The sequence below is a fragment of the Brassica napus genome, chromosome A9 (assembly GCF_020379485.1).
Source record: "Brassica napus cultivar Da-Ae chromosome A9, Da-Ae, whole genome shotgun sequence".
NCBI classification, from domain to species: domain Eukaryota; kingdom Viridiplantae; phylum Streptophyta; class Magnoliopsida; order Brassicales; family Brassicaceae; genus Brassica; species Brassica napus.
This window is the reverse complement of record NC_063442.1, coordinates 36,942,791-36,959,948: the sequence shown is the minus strand read 5'-3', so window position 1 is coordinate 36,959,948 and position 17,158 is coordinate 36,942,791. Positions and strand designations below refer to the sequence as shown.

General features: G+C 35.4%; 3 protein-coding genes and 1 pseudogene across 4 annotated transcripts; 1 reads left to right on the top strand and 3 right to left on the bottom strand.

Annotated features, from left to right (window-relative positions):
• Positions 1–2,363: 2,363 nt before the first annotated feature.
• On the bottom strand, positions 2,364–5,658 carry BNAA09G55480D. 2 transcript variants are annotated; one of them, XM_048741319.1, is made up of 4 exons: positions 5,540–5,636; positions 5,006–5,426; positions 4,459–4,924; positions 2,364–3,490 (listed from the first exon to the last, which is right to left on the bottom strand). In XM_048741319.1, the coding sequence occupies exons 2-4, from the start codon at positions 5,407–5,409 to the stop codon at positions 2,594–2,596; spliced, it is 1,767 nt and encodes a 588-aa protein (XP_048597276.1). In that variant the 5' UTR covers positions 5,410–5,426; positions 5,540–5,636; the 3' UTR covers positions 2,364–2,593. The 2 variants fall into 2 exon arrangements, with proteins under 2 accessions (XP_048597276.1, XP_013663821.1); XM_013808367.3 differs by having other exon boundaries at positions 5,006–5,658.
• Positions 5,659–6,503: 845 nt separating this feature from the next.
• On the bottom strand, positions 6,504–9,524 carry LOC106365070 (VQ motif-containing protein 18). Its single transcript, XM_048741318.1, has one exon. The coding sequence runs from the start codon at positions 8,328–8,330 to the stop codon at positions 7,866–7,868; it is 465 nt and encodes a 154-aa protein (XP_048597275.1). The 5' UTR covers positions 8,331–9,524; the 3' UTR covers positions 6,504–7,865.
• Positions 9,525–10,198: 674 nt separating this feature from the next.
• On the bottom strand, positions 10,199–11,424 carry LOC106368410 (E3 ubiquitin-protein ligase RDUF2-like). The gene has a single exon (XM_013808368.3). It carries the CDS (start codon positions 11,310–11,312, stop codon positions 10,452–10,454), a length of 861 nt encoding a protein of 286 aa, XP_013663822.1. The 5' UTR covers positions 11,313–11,424; the 3' UTR covers positions 10,199–10,451.
• A 195-nt stretch (positions 11,425–11,619) lies between these two features.
• Positions 11,620–17,138, top strand: LOC106363645 (annotated as a pseudogene).
• The last annotated feature ends 20 nt before the right edge of the window (positions 17,139–17,158 follow it).

The window sequence follows — 17,158 nt, the reverse complement described above, 5'->3', positions numbered from 1 at the left end:
TAATCGTTGTCAAAAAAAAATCTTTGAACTTTTTGATTACAAAATTTTCAATATAAGACTTTTAACAGTTTAGTTTATAGCAGTTTTGAAAAATTCAAAATAGAATATATACGAAAATCCAAAATTTTGTTATATGATTAATGTGATTGTTAAATTTTTTAATAATATAAAATTAAATAAAATAAGAAAGGATACACAAATTATTTTCAAAACTTTATTATTCAAAATCATTAATTGTCATATATATACTTTGATCATACTAGGTATTCCATAACTTTTATTTTAAAAAAATGTTTTTGGTAGATTACTAATTAATTTTGTACTTAGTTTAAGGATAAGTATATTAGTATTCCATAAAATGAGTAAAAAAATGATTCATCTAAACTAGGTATTCCATAACTTTTAATTTTGTAGTAGTTTAGATGAATCATTTTTTTAATACTCTAAAAATTATTCTACTGATGATATACTAGTTTAGCTCACATGTTTTAATGCTTTTCAATTAATTCCCAGTACAAGTGGCAACGTCATCTTGGTGATCACATTAGATGTTCTCTGTACAAGTATTTGTGCATTATAGATTGCATGCATTGTTGTAGATTGCACAAGCTGGATGTATGAAGCCGACATATATTAGATGAAGCATTTATTATTAAGTTGAATAGTAAACTCGAAACAGTCAAGGAAAGTGGTGCCAGGTCCGTGGAACAACTTTCAACACTGCCAACCATCTCAAACTCTCTTATTTTGTAGAAACCGCATATAAATTGGGATATTTCGTAAGCATGTCCAAAAAATTGGGATATTTCGTGAAGTTCCTACCACAATGTTTTGAACTTTACCTAGTAATAACAATAATAATAATTTGGGGTTTGTATATGCATAAACATTTGGCATGCAACCTTTTTAGACGCATTGTTAGTAGTGGAATCCAACTTGGCATTTGGAATTTTCTTCGTTTTTTTTTTTTTGAATAATACTTTTGTTGTTGCGGTAAGGGGTTTTCTCGATCTTTTTGCAAATTTGATAAATATGACTATTATATTGTATTTAATTGATTTACGAAACTTAAAAGTGTCATTGTATAGTTTTCATACAGACTAGACACCAATAAAAATCTTACTTAGTAATACACTAAATCAATTGTTTTCTCTAATTAATAAAACTTGATTTCTTTGGAAACTTTACATTAGAAAACCAAAGCGACATTCTTATAAAACAAAAAAAAACTGAAAGTTATAATATATTCTAGTGAAATGGTTGGACTAGTTTTGAGCCCTTTAAGTTCTCTCTATCCTTTAAACAGAATATAATTTAGCAAAAAAAAAAGTGTCTCTCCTACTTGTTCTGCATTTAATTATAATTTTTCTCTGATAAAAGATGTGAACAGACCCAAAATAAATAAGAGCCTTATTGTAATTGCACCGTCTCTCTTCTTCGATTTTCCTCTAACCTCTCTCTAGCGTTTTCAACAAAAGAATTAGCTTTCCGGTGGCCGGTGGCGTCGCCGCCGATCACCAACCTCTTGTTTTTTTTGTTTGTAAATGTTTTTCGCTTGGCGAGTTACTTCTTCCGCTTGTCGGATTAACTTTTCGCATGGCGATTTTTGTTGTGTTTTCTCGATTCGAGACATAGCTTTGCTTCATGTTTCTTTCTTATCTCTGTTTATTCGGATCGATTAATAAAAATCAAGTCTGTGTCTGGCTTTCCACTCTGCACTCAGTTTTATTCCGTTTAGATACTGAGTCAAGAACCGTTTTTACCGCTCACTCAGATCTCTTACTAGGAGCATCAGTCTTCGTTTTATTGCAGCCGTCTATGGCATGTTACGAAGCATCTCTGAAGCAAGAAAGATGAGTTTAAAAGGTGGCCTCGAATCGTGTATGAAGAGATTCAGAAGCGCTGGCGTTTCCAAACGGTCCGGCAAAGGGTCTTGTTTCATCGAGATTCAAGCTTCCTCTGGTTTAATTACAGTGATTATGGTTTTCTTTGCTCATATATCTGCGGTTAAAGTGGAAGGTGTTCTATATTTGGTATCGGAATCCCCCTAAATGAAGCAACTTTACTATCTTTTGGCGGAATCAAGCGGCGGAGAGATAGAGATGGAGAGGCGTTTTCGAGAAGCTAGCGGTGGCGATGTTTGGCGGTTCAGTCGAGATTGCCGCTCCACTCACATGAAACACGTGTCCCAGAGACGTGGCTTCGGATTGATCACTCGTCAACGCGTGGCAAAACTTCCGGAAGCTCTCTATTTGGGCTTTAATGTTTAATTAAGCTTTCTTCAGCTGTAAAATTATCTGATACCAAATGTATAATGCCCAATAGGCCATATCAATGAAACTTCAGTTGACAAAAAAAAAAAATGTTCCGAAAGTATGGTATTTATCAAACTAATAAAGAAAAATGATAGCATAATGTCTACAACCATATACATACTACCTGAAGGAAAACATTGGTCAAAGAAAAACTAAACTTGCAAATTATAAGAATTCTGACATGATCTATGAATCCTCATAAACACTGATGTTATGAGGATTGATGAATATTATGGCATATCAAATGTACAATACCTAACCACAATAAATCATCAATTTCATCTTCTACTTCTTTTCTTTGGCTGTTGATTGTCTTTCCCTGAGTCCCTACCTGCATCAGTAACTTTCTCTGCTTCTTTCTTTGATTGCTTTCGTTTAGATGAACTCTTGTTACTGTTATTCTCTACATCAACCTTTTTTTTACCCGTACTGTTACTCCTTAGCTCCCTCGGTTTCGCTTTACTGTTCTCTTTCTTTACGTTTCCAGCACTCTTCTTCTGATCTTTACTCGTTGTGTCTTTTACTTTCTGTGGAGAGTTCGTTTTTATTCTTTTCAAGAATTCAGCTACACTCTTCTTCTTCTCTGATTCTGCCACTGCTCTCTTCTTCTCTGTCTTTGGAGTCTCTTCTTTGTCACCATCATCATCATCATCACTCGATGAATCTGTTTTTTGTTTCTTATTATTTTTGGCTCGTCCCATTTTGGTATTCTTGGCAACAACTTCTATACCATTGCTCGTTCTCCTCGAGCTTCTTGCAGCAGTAGTCAAAGTCTTCTCCTCTGAAACTTCCTGAGTCTTCTTCTCATCCTTTTGTTTTAGCCTTGAAGAAGGAAATGTCTTTTTCAAAGCAGAGCTCTTCTTCTTACACGCTACGAGAGGAGAAGCAGACGGTCTCTGTCTAGAAACCAACGATAGCGCATCTGTTTTGATGACACTATGATTCGATGTTCCGTTTCTTTTCTTCATTTCGGTAGAGACGAGGGTTCTTAACTCTTGTGCAGCCATGTACTCTGAGGAAGATGTAGGAAAGAAAACAATAGCGTTTGTGAAGAGAAGCTTGAGGTCTCTGTAAAAAGAGAGACTTGAAGAACCATAAGATCCTTTCTCTAACTTCTTCTCTATTGTTTTAATGTCCAAATGCTGCCTTATCAATCCCTTGTAATTCTTCGTCTCCTGCGAGATGAAAAAAAGAAAATCTTTAAGTAATGGGCTTCTGTCAACATATATAATGTGTTAAATGCTTTTAGTCTAATTGCCCAACTAAAGCCCAACAAAGTTAATAAGTTGACCATATCCTCAAAGACACGTTAAAGCCGTGCTTCAACGGGAAATTGCCATGTGTCAAAGGCTATGTGACCAAATGGTATAGGAGTGAAAGAAGAAAGAAAAAAAGTCTCTTCCTCAATATGACAATATCATTTCCATATAACACACGGTAACATTCATAATTTCATATGATATAATTGCTACCATATGAAAAATTATATACATTTAATAATAATAATAATGATAATAAACAATGAAGGGTTTTTCGAAAAACTGAAACTGATGGAGAAAAAAAAGAGATTCATTTGTATAATGTATTCTATTGATTAAATTTATCTGAGTGGTCCCAACCAAATCGGACAATGTGTGGATAATTTTATTGGCTGTCCTTGAAATTTCTTAAGGGGGAAGAATAAGAAAAAGGATACAAGAAATCAACCATTATAAGTTTATAACATAAACTATATAAACAAGATTTTAAATTTAAGGCCATGTTAACAAATCATTCTTTATAACTCTCTTTATTTGGCAAGAGATTGCTATTTAGGCTTTGTAAAGAAACATATTTTTAAGGTTGGAGTTTAGAAAAACAGAGTATAGGTTGACTATATCTAGGCCTGATTGCTTGAATATAGCCAACTAATATAACATAGAGACATTTTTATTTTGGAATGAAATCATATTCATTTTAAGAAAACAATATTCTATTAATAGAATTCAATTTGTTTATAGAATATGCTGTAAGTCTTAAAAGGATAAACTGTTTTTTTACGCTTTTAAAGCATGAAGAAAATTTGATAACGTAACGTGGGAAAATAAGGTAAGATATGTACGTAAAAAAAAAGAAAATCGAGGAAAACAAGGCAATTGCTTACCTGGCTCCGAAGACGGGATTCGAACACGGATCCTCGTGGATGAGAACGAATCAGCTTAATGATTTCAACCAACGGCTGCGATTTATTCCCCGCCGGTTTAATATTACCGCCGCTTATACTGCTATCCTCGCCGCTGTGTTTCTGTCCTCTCCTCGTTCCGGACTCGCCTAACTCGCCGGAATGACTCATTCCCGATCTTCTACTAACCGTTCCCTCTCCCTCCTCCTCCGCCGCCTTATGAGCGGGATCTGGATTTCTCGAATTGTCTAATCGCTCATGATCGGCGATTTTATCGACGGAGGCCGTCGAGTTAGACTCGTTCATCGACCGGTGGTCAGACTCTGTCGTTTCCCGGTTTAGCCTAACCGGCTCCGTTTCGTTGTTGAGCGATCTAACCGCTTCCAGATCTGGTTTATCGTCACCATCGTTCTCCTCCTCTAGTTTCTTAACTTTTAACTGAAGCGACCTAATCAAAAACCAAAAAAAATAAAATCAAAATTAATTTAAAATAAAAAATCAAAACTCAGATCCATCGGCGGAGACGTACAATATCGACTCGTCGCGTCGCTGAACCTCACGCCGGAGCTCCGCCACACGGAGACTCCGTAACCGCTCGACGATTCCGCCGTCTCTATCATCGGTATTTCCTCGTCCGTCGTCGTCGTCGTCGAACCGACGCTTGAGATCTTCGTACTTGAGCCTGCAATCATGAGCGGAGGCGTTGAGAGAGCTCCGTGACGCAACCTCCTTAGCGACGGAGTCCCAATCTTTGGAACCGTGGCGTTTAACGGCGCATGTTAACAGAAGCTCCTCCCACGTTCCCCATACTTGACTGATCTGGTTAGCGTCTCCGTTACGGTTGTTATCAGAAGCACTGCAACTGTTAATATTATTAGTATATTCGTCGTTCATGCCGTTTGATGTTACTGCGGTGTCTTCTTCCTTCATCATCTTCTCTGTTCACTAGCCTAAACCAAAAACAACACGCTCGCAGTTTTTAGGGATAGTTTTTTTCAATTTTCAACTTTTTATAAAAATATTTGCTTTTGTCTTTTTTTTTTTTTAATTCAGATTTCGAAACCTTTGTATACGAAATGAAAATTATTATTTTTTAGGTCTTCCTATTAGCCATTTCTCTCCTCTTCGTATGAAATGATATAAAACCTACGTACAAGATTTTCACCTTTGCTTTACCCATTCTGTGTATATATAACGGAACAGGTCGGGTCGGGTCGGTCGATGGTTCAAGGAGGAGAGGAGGAAGGTAGATATATTTACTGGAACACCCCTCATGGTTTAGTGGAAATGGAATGTTCGTTTTCATCCTTGTTGGTAAAATGTGTGGTTTGGGCATGTGGTTTATCAACTTCAAATAGAGATGGGCTTCAAGCTATGTCTTGGGCATTCAGTGGACCGAACCGGATCCAGTTTATGGATTGAACCGGGTTTGGCCACCTAGTAAGATTTTTATAAGATATGAATAGTTTTGATATAAGAAATACATATAAGGTACATAAGTTAAATATACGCATTTAGTAGAGACACACGAACGATTGTGTCATAAAGTTACAGACAGGGCTTGGTGGGTCTCATGACATGATTTCAATTTTTTTAATTAAACCCATCACTGTATGATATAATCCACACTCAGATGCACAAAAGTTAAAGAGTACGATTCAACGACTCCTCTTCCTCTAGTCATATTATGTTTAGTGTGCGACCTTGTACCCGTAGTTTACTCCTTCACTCAAGACCAATAAACGCAATGCATGGATTGGGGGCTTGAGTCGCTTGACGTATGAGCCACTTGGGTTGACTTGATTGCCAAAGTTGTGGATAATAATAATAACAATGTATTTGTTAGAGATGGATTTTGCTCACGTTCAACATGCATTCAAGTTGATAAAGGGTTTAAAATAAAGTCTTTGCCGATTTTAAGAGAAACAAATGGGAAAATATATTTATTTATTTTGACTAAAAATGGGAAAAATATTTGTCGACATAAAAATCAGAGTAAAATATAGAGTTGATATTTTTGAGTATTTTTTCATAAAAATTTGATACACATTTTAATCTGAGGTATACCTGTATATTATTCAAAAATATTTATCAACTCATATAATATTATTCACGTTCAGTTTAGCGATCAATCGAGAGATAATGAAATTATTTGCAGCCTTGATGAGTGTTCATCAGGTACTACAACATAACCAATCCAAAACTCGGATTCTTCCTACTAAACCGGAACAATAAACTAAATGAAGAGCCAAACCAATGAGGTTATAATCCGTTCAGGTTGGTTCGTTATGGGATTATATCTCATCCAGTTCCGTGACTCGCAAGATTCGAAGCACTTGCAACTATTCTAACGCCTAAAATAAAAGACAGTATTAAAAGTAGCTGTTTGGTATATACTTATAGGGTATCATAAGTATATACTTATGGGTAATTGACAATTTTAAAAAAGTATATACTTATGGTATCAATGACTTGTTTTATTGAAGAAAGTAAAAATGTCAAGCAAATAAAATAAGTATATTTTTTTCACGAAAGAAACAAAACTTTGAAGCCAGCATAGCATTCGTTACTTAGGTCGAATGGACGGTTTGAAATTCTTATTTCTCCATTAGTAAACTTTGCCATTATAATTTATAAAGAATGTAACCATTGAATGATGTAACCCAACTATTAAAAATAGTGAAGGTAGCTTTAATGATTATTTACAAAAACATTACATGTCATCTTATATCTTTTTACGACAGTTCTCATTATGTCATCCCAAAATAAACTGATAATGTTATTGATTGAGATTGGAACAAATATATCAGACATCCAGAACTGAGAATACTATAGTTATCCGGTAAAGATCATGTTGTTACTTTTATTTTACTTGCTTCCAATAATCATATATTTATCTTTCACGATGAAACAAAACAATTCCATCATCAGCAATCATTCTCGCCTTTTCATATATATAAACTTGTGCAACGCAAAAGTCAATCACAAATACATCAAAAAGAGTTAATACACGCATGTGTGAGTACAACGTGTTACACCAATTTTAAGCTGAGTTTTTACATAAACTCAAACTTACTTCTCACGGCAAAATCAGTCCACCAAGTTGAACTCTTCAATACACACTCTTTCTTGGCAAAGTCTCAGCCTACCAAGTTGTATCAAATAGCACCCAAAAAAATCCAAACATGTGTATATATCTATGCAAATAATGTATACCCGCTACCGATATGATGATCGTCGTCTCAACTCGAGCACCATGATGGTCAATGTCTCTAACCATGTCTTGTTACATCCCAAGTCGAACGTATGATTAAATCATCAGAACCAATAGGAACCATCGCAAGTTTAGTAGAAGCCCTAGATTTAGGGCAAAGTGTGATTACTTTAGTTTATTGCACTTGAAGATCAAACCATCGACTTGAGAATATGTTGTCGTCTTCGTCAAGATCAATCAAACCATCTAAATCAAAGTAAGTGTTTGTGTTCGAACCTGATCTCCATTCTTCTTTCACCACGTGGCTCCCTATGATACTGTTCACCAGCTCCGCCGTATGTTCTTGGCCGGATTCTTGAGGTGGAGGCTGTGGCGCAGGAATATTTGTCTTTTTCTTAGGACTTGTTTTGGTTATCTCCGTTTTTCCGGTCAGACTTTGGACAAGTGTACGGAAGTTCTTGACGTCGGTGTTGATGATCTCCGGCGCAAATATATGTATGATACGGATCTTAGGCTTGATCTTGGTAATTATTTGGGAGTTCTTGTTCTTGGGAACCAAAGTTTTTGAGTAATCTCCATAAAAGCTTTGGTGAGGAAGATGATCAAGATCGTGCTTAGCTTTCATTGAACTTCTCTCCATTCAGACAAACGAAGATATTTGGTTTTTGTTTGGATTGGATTTGAGGTTTCTTTGTATTGTTTAAAGATAAGATATGCAAATTTTTGGATTATCTGCGCCTGAATATATACACAAAATGTCGTGGATATGACTATAGAATATAGAATTAAATACAATATTATTATTGTTGGTTAGTCAAAAAGATTAATATAAGAAACATTTATTAATTACAAACTGAATATGAAAATACTCAGAAGTACAGTACGAAACAGCTATGGACCTGCCCTCCATTACACACGACACATAACAACAACATGATTAAAATCAACTGTAAATTTTCCAAGAGAATAATCTGTTTCTTTTACGCTATCGAAATATAATGATTATTAATTTTCCAACCATCGTATTTGAAAATTAATTCATAAGCAAAAAAAAAAAACATAAAATAGATGGCGTGAGATGTTTTATTTTATGATTAGGTTGGGTTGACTTAGCTGATCGACTTTACCCTGGGATGCTAATTTGACTTTGTTTTTTTACAAGTTTGTTAGAGCATCTCCAATGTAAAACACCATTTTTTCTTCCAAAATGGAGTAAAAGTGAAAATGAAATAAAATTGCTCCAATCCTACTCTATTTCCCACTTTATAATGGAGTGATAAACAAACAAAAAATAGATTACTCCATTTATGGAGTAAACTTCATTATGGAGTGAGATATGGGGTTGGGTTGGAGCATTCTTTACTCCATAATCACTTTTACTCCATTTTAGAAAAAAAAATGGAGTAGGGATGGAGATGCCCTTAACTGTCGGCATAATTAATCTTACATGGCTTCTGAAACTAGGGTTGCTTCTACTTGTAAACGTCTATATACAGAACATTATTTATTTTTCAAGGGAATATGAAATTGTTTACTGTCTACGGTAAACATCTTATTTTATAGTGATGTATGTATAGCGTGGACTTTCATAAAACTGGCCAAAAGCTAATTCTATGTTAACTTAATAGACACGACAGACACTCGTCACACGTGATATGTGCTTCAACGATCTGCAAGTGCTAGTATTTTTGTTTAGATTTTTTTAATATTGTTCCATTACATTAACTATTCGAAGTTCAAACAAAGACAACAGCTGGTAATAATACGGAGGGGTCGCACAACTTCATTAGCCAAACTAGTAAAACGTTATCGAGTTTTTTTTTTAATTCACTACTTGAATGTTGTATCAACCTGTTAAAGGTCAAATTTATTTAATTCATAGAATAGAACATTATTTGACATTATGCGTGTCAGTTTGGTTATACAAATTTTTTAGGGATTGACATTTTATTGTAACTAGATGTATTATATAAAAACATATTTCTTCAGTCTTTGTTTAATGTTTATACGCGGGATTGTAGACTTCATGATCTCCTCAATCCTCATACTCAAGAAAACAAATAAATAGTCTCTACACTAAGAGTTGGTACCATGTACACAATTGTGGTGTTGCCAACTACCTCACCGGTTATGGCCGGATTCAAGAACCTAATTTGATAGAGCAGTATAACCACGATTCATGCTGGATCACTGCACAATTAATCCATTTACACGACTAGCTAAAACTTCATAAAAACCTATGATCCTACCATCTTATCTTGTACCGTTTGATCTTTCTCTTCTTTTTTGGTGCAACGATCTTTTTGTTTCTGAACGACAAATATACTTCATCAAGAATTGTTTGGTTCACATCAGCGACTTTTTCGGTATATAGGAACGGATAAAGAAGCTGAAGTCCAAGTAAACTATTGAGAATTTTGCTACTAACATCCAATAAGCAAGCAAAATAAAATAAACTGAAAATCAAAATATATAGAAAGAGCTTTTTGATCAATATTCCAATGAAAATTGTAGAACAATCATTACGTTTAATGTTTTATTTAATCAAATTATTGCAGACCATCATTTTGATTGACTAGAAACCCCACGAACATAAAACAACAAGTCTCGTTTCATGTCACACAATCAAGAACCGATTAAAATGCCGAATCTGTAAAAATAAACAAGAGACTTATCAAAAAAAGACGACGAAAAACACACGCGCTTTATTTGATTTAGAAACTGTTCACACGCGCCGTCACGTTGCTTCCATCATCCTTCTTCAATCCCTTTCCCTTCTCATCGCATTCTCCAAACCCGAAACCGTCCGAGCAAGACTCCGCTCCATCTCCCCCACACCCAACCTCATCTGCTCATGACGCCGAGCGAGCCGTCTCAACGCGTTTCTGATTCCGAGCCAATCGTCTTCCTCCTCGTCTCCGTCCACGATCGAAGCCAGATCGGACAACCGGATCCTCGCGTCCGAGCCACCACCACCGACGGTTTCCGCTTTCTTCGCCGCAGCGGGGAGCTCGAATCGACAGAGCGGGCACGAGTTGTGATCCGATAGCCAAGGGACGATGCAATCGGAATGGTAGATGTGACTGCACGGTAACCTCTTAGCGGATTCTCCGACGGTGAAATCCTCTTTGCAGACGGCGCAGAGCAAGACGGAATCTGGATCGGGATCCGAAGAGAGGATAGAGGACGAGATCTGGATCGTCGGAATCGAATCGATATCGGACGATTTTAACAACGAGGAGGAGGAGGAGGAGGAGGAGGAGGAAGATCCGGAGTTCTCGGAGGCGAGATGGCGGAGGAGACGGTGGAGGTAAGGGCTGTCGAGGAGGAAGTTATCATCGGAATTAACAGTTGGATCAACGAAACACCAATCCTCATCGTCATCGTCGTCATCGTCATGATCATCTTGTTCGCCGTCGCCGATGGTAACGTCAAAGAGAGTGGGAGATGATTCGTCGTCCATACGTTCGAGGAAATCGAGGTCGCATTGGGGACATACGAGAGGAGATGAAACGGAGGATGTTGGCGAGAGGAGAGATAGGCTCATATCGCATTCGTGGCACCAGTACGTTCGCCGATCAGGCTCGCCGTGGACGGTGGTGGTGGTTGGGGAAGACGACATTGGGAAGTGGCGGTGGTTGTGACTTGTGAGCGAACACGAGAGGAAAAAAAAAAAGAAATGTTAATGGTTGTGGTTGTTTGTATACTAGTAAGTGATAATGGATACATGATTGGTCAGAAGCCTCTCTGAAGGCCCCTTAAAGTTTGTTTCGTTGGGCCCACCATTTTACTTGGCTTTATGTGGAAGGTTTGGTGAGAGGTCTCTCTCTCTATTCTCAATTATTTATTCTCTCAAGTCTTTGCATTGCTTGCTGCTGCTATATTATTGTTTGAAAACATTACTCTTCTCTAGGCTTGAGCGTTTGGATAACCAGTTCGGATCCGGGTCGGATTTCTCAGATTTTGGATAGTCCGGAACTAGAAAAATTGGTATCGATCGGATAATTTAAAATTCCGGTTCGGATACGGTTCGATACCTGTCGGATCCGGTTACATCCAAAATAACCAAAAAATTAACAGATTCGGTACGGTTCTTAGTAGATACCAAACCATTTAATCCGGTAGAATTGAATATAATCCAAAAGAATCAAAGATATTCTAAATATCCAAAAACAATAACATAACATAACCATTTTAATATAATCAAAGCAAAGTTTAATCTAGAAGATCAAAACACGCATAATAGATTATTAGAGTTATCTTAATTAAGGTTTAATTCGGATCTTTCGGATACCATACGGATCCCGGGTATTATCCGTTTTCGATCCGGTATCCGAGCAAATTTTAAACTTTATCCAACCAGGTATTTTCTTGTATCCGAATCTGATCCGAAACCCGATTTTCGGGTAATTACCGGTTCGGATCTTTGGATCCGGGAAATATGCCTAAGCCTACTCTTCTCCTTTTCTCTTATGAAAGCTTGTTGTTTTGACATATAGCTTATTGTTTGTATTTATATCATCAATGTCTTACTGTTCACCCGTCTAAATCTAAATCCTAGATATAATGTATGGTATGTATCATTGTATTGAATGACAAAGATAAACTAAACACATTACCGTTCTAACTCATATAATGATTTTAAAAAATCTAACAAAAACTGCTGGCTGCTCTTACTACATTGAACCATATGAAGGATGTTGGGATTGAGCCGAGTGTCATCCACTTCACTACTTTGATAGACGGTCTGAGCCGAGCAGGGAATCTAGAAGCTTGCAAGTACTCCCATGAAATGGTGGATGTTGTTTGTTACACCTTGATGATCACAGGGTATGTTGTAGCCGGAGAGGTAGAGAAGGCGAAGGAGATGTTCAAATAGATGGTAAGAAAAAGGCAGCTGCCCAATGTCTTCACATACACCTTGATGATTCGCGGGCTGTGTGCATGGCGGGAGAGTTCAGAGGAGCGTGTTGTTTTGGTAAAGGAGATGGAAGCTTCAGGGTGTAACCCGAATATCGTAGTGTATAGTACATTGGTGAGCTATTTGAGAAAGGCATGAAGCTTACTGAGGCTGGCAAGGTAATGAGAGACATGGTGAAGAAAGGTCATTATGTTCATTTAGTTCCAAAGACGATAAAATATAGGAGATGATGTTAGGGATATTTTTTTTGTTAATTTGAGGTTGTTATTTCTCTCTTTACTGATTTTAACCTACATTATATTTTTTCTTTTCCCAAAGAAAGTTAGACAAGGAAACATATGAGTGGTTTCACTGGTAAGACTCTTAAAATTGAAAAAAATATATAAATATTTCATATTTTTATAATATTATTTCTGAAGTCAGTTTCGTACGTGTCACGTTCACTTTAATTCTCACGGTGGTTGATTTCGATGATACTTTTAATGAATCACATATATCTAATTATCATTATTAAATATTTATTCTATTTTTCTAATTTAGGTTTCCGTTTTCTTTATTTTTCAAATAACCAATACAATAAAGAAAATTTATAAATTTTAAAAACAAAAATATCTTTTATATATAGTGTAATTCATAATAAGGAAACTAAAGTTCACAAAATAATCTTGATTTTAAAGTAAAGAAATAATCTTCCCTTTAAAAGATAATCTTAAACAACATAATATATATTTTAGAAGTATTACCCATTTTATTTTAAAATCAATCTATTTCTCAAATTATTACACAATAATTTAAATAACATAAATTAAGATATCTTTAATGAATAAAATTTTATTTAATATTTCTTTTTATTTAAGTTCCCTTCTATATTTTTCAAATAACTGATAAATAAAATATTAATAAAATTTAAGACAAATAAATTTTTATATATATAATGTGATTTCATAGAAAAGGAAAGTTTAGAAAAATAATCTTGATATTAAAATAAAGAAATAATTTTCTCTTTTAAAATTTGTGGAAGCTCCATTGGTCGAGTGGTTTGTCTAAAGTTTCATTAATGTTTTTACACCAGAAGATCTGGGTTTCGAATTCCAGTAAAGGCATAATTATGCGAATTAATGGAGAGAAGACTTACAAGAAATCTGCAACATGGCGTAAAGAGTACCATCATGCACGAATCCTCATAAGGCAATTAGAATCTTCTGTAATATTCTAATAGCATAATTAACCAGCGTTAAAAAAACATTATCGGTTATGTTTTTATGTAATTTTGTACCTATCATCACTTTATTTTTATAATTTTGTTTTTCTAAATTAACATATAATAAATTACTAAAAAAATCAAAATATATTTACACATCTAAGATGAACAACCAAACTAATACAATGAATATAAATAGTTATACTTTAATTTGACGGAATATATGTAAGACAATATACCCACAAAATGAGTAACTAGACCAATATTTTTATTACAAAGTCAAACATTAAATTAAAAATTAGATATTTAATTTATAGTAATATTATTATACATATAAATTATAGAACATCTCAATATATTACAAATAAATATGAAATTTTCAAATAATATTATAAATATATTAACCAACTATTACAATTAATTATTTTGTATAACTTATATATATATGCATAAGGTTTAAAAGGACTATGATTATTATATTTCTGTACGTAACTTTGAATCGTCAACACTTTTGTTTACTTTAACTATTTGATTCTCAAAATAACATATATTAAAATCTACATAATCTTACTAAAATATGTTTACAAATCTAAGACAAGAATCAAACTACATCTAAATAAAAAAATTAATTAAAATTTTAAGCTTTACAACAAAATATTATAGTTGAATCGGAAAGTAAATGTTATCTAATATATCCAAATAATAACTAAATAGTTTAGATATTATATATCCAAAAATTATACATCTAATTAAAATAACATAATGTTATTTAAAACCATTCATATTGATTACAATATAAATAGTAGAATTATTAAAAATTAAAAATAAAATATTAATAAATTATTATAATATTTTTATTTTCTAATATTTATAAACTATTATATTTTGATTTAATAAGTGAAAATATAAAATATGTTATGGTTTAATAAGTGAATTTGATTTAATATTTTGGATAAGTATTAATTAAGGAAAGCACACCCAGTATGGCAATATTCAGATTTTATTCCGCACACCCAACATAGATATCCCTAAATCTGAATCGGAGACTCCCATCCCATCCCATCCCATCATTGTCTGTTTGATGTTCTCCGCAGGTTCGTCTTTAGCGTTGTACATTGGAGATGTTCTAAGGGGAAAAGCTTGAACCTTTAGCTTCTGTTTTCTCGTTATTTTTCATATGATCAGTTTCATTGTTGTAGATGTGAAAACTAGATCTTATGGTTTGTCGTTAATCCATCAGTTGAATCATTCTGTGCTCACTTTATCTTTCAGGCGCTTTTAAGGAAGAGATTGGTTCCGTCTGTATGGATTCAAACAAGCTAGGCATTGGCTCGAGAGATGCAATCAGCTGTCTCCCTCAAGAGGTTCTGGGAGAGATCTTGTCCTTACTTCCGACCAAACTTGCTGCTTCAACCTCTCTTCTCTCGAAAAAGTGGAGGCATGTGTTTAGATTAGTGCATACTCTTGATTTCGACGATATTGATTTCCTGCAACCGGAAGTGGGCAAAGAGGAGTGGCCTGTGATCCGGGAGAGCTTCAGACACTTTGTGGATAGAACACTCGCTTTGCAACGCGGTTCTTCTATCAATAAGTTCTCTCTAACATATCAAGTTACCAACAACAGCGACGCGGTTTATATGCGCCGCTGGATATGCAATGTGGTTGAGCGTTGTGTTTTGGAAGTTGACCTTCGTGTGATGCCTGGTAGAAACTGGGCTTGGCTAGATGCTGATGATGTTCACGGGAAATGTCTTCTTCCTTGTCACCTCTTCAGGAGCAAGACACTGGTCAAGCTGTCTCTAGGAACAAATACTAATATTGGAAAGCTTCCTCTGGATGTGTCTCTTCCAGCGCTCAAGAGTCTCTCCATCGATTCCATCGTGTTTGCCTATAAAGATCTGTGTGATGTGCTTCTTCCTGGTTGTCCAATGCTTGAGAGTTAACTGTTCGCCACGAGAATGACTTAAATGAGCTTTACACTTACAGCATATCTTCTCAGAGCATCAAGAAGCTAAAAGTTTACTATGATTCTAAATATCGAAATGATTATATGTCATTTGACGCCCCAAGTCTTGTCTCCCTCGACTACACTGACTATGCCTTGTATAAGTACCCACTCGTTAACTTTGAATCCTTACTCGAAGCTAAGCTGAACCTTTATTATTCTGAAAAGATCAAAAGGCCGGATTTAACGGGTCTCATTATAGGGATAAGCAACGTCCAGACCCTGCATCTTTGTGGCGGTTCTGTTGATGTAAGTCTTCCAATTTTCTTTAAATAGGAGCTTTGGAGAATTCTTGATAAATGTGGTTGTGTGTGTGTTTAGGTGATTTCTCGATGTGTTAAACATGGACTCGTTTTACCGGTGTTCAAGAATCTGGTTAAGTTATCTTTTGCAACTGGCAACAAAAAAGGTTGGAAACTGCTGCCGTATCTGCTTAAACAGTCTCCAAAGGTTGAGACACTAATCATAAAGGTAAATTTCGGGACCGTAAGCAAAAATTTCTATATATGTGTAAAGAAACGTACTTAAATATCGTTGCAATGCATCTTCTTGATGCTTCACCAGGGTAATGATGGCGACACATGCGATGTTACAATTGGTCTGTTGCAAGCGAAGGTGTTGGATGTTCTTGGTTATAAAGGAACTGCTAAAGAGTTTAAACACTTGAAGAATTTGTTTGGGGGTATTGAGTGCATCGAAAAAATACGAGTGGAGTTCCAGGAATATATGTGGTGGTGGATGATGACACTATTACTTAAACCCGTAGGGATCTAGTTACCCTTGTTGGAGTTGTTGCATGCAGCGTCCCAGTGGTAGAAGTCGCATATTTCAAGTAGCTTCTTTTATACTTATAAATTGCTTCATGTCGCATTACTCTTGCATGAGCCTCTTTTCTTCCGATATTCTCGGGTTTTAGAAGTTTCACTTGATATCGCATTACTTTTGGAGTTTTTATTTGTTCATGTCGCATTACTTTTGGAGTTTTTATTTGTTCGGACTTTTGTTTTTGGAGAACCCCGTAATCCCACAAAACCTAGCTTCCTCATTGGCCTTGAGCTGCTCTTCAATGACGAAGAGATACCATTTGCTCTTCTGAAGCCCTTAAATTTGTTAATCGTAGGTATATGCAACCTAAACACATACGATATAACCTTCACAGGGCTCTGCGGTTCTCAGTTTTTTAAGGGAAACGAATAGGAGTAAACAATTTCTCTTTCCTGTGTTTGCTGCAATAAGAACATGATAACACATGCTTTCCAAAAGTGGAGAGGGACAGCTGATTTGAGAGAGTGATGGGAAAAAAAATTGGCAAACAAGACCCAAAAAAAAACCCAAAACTGA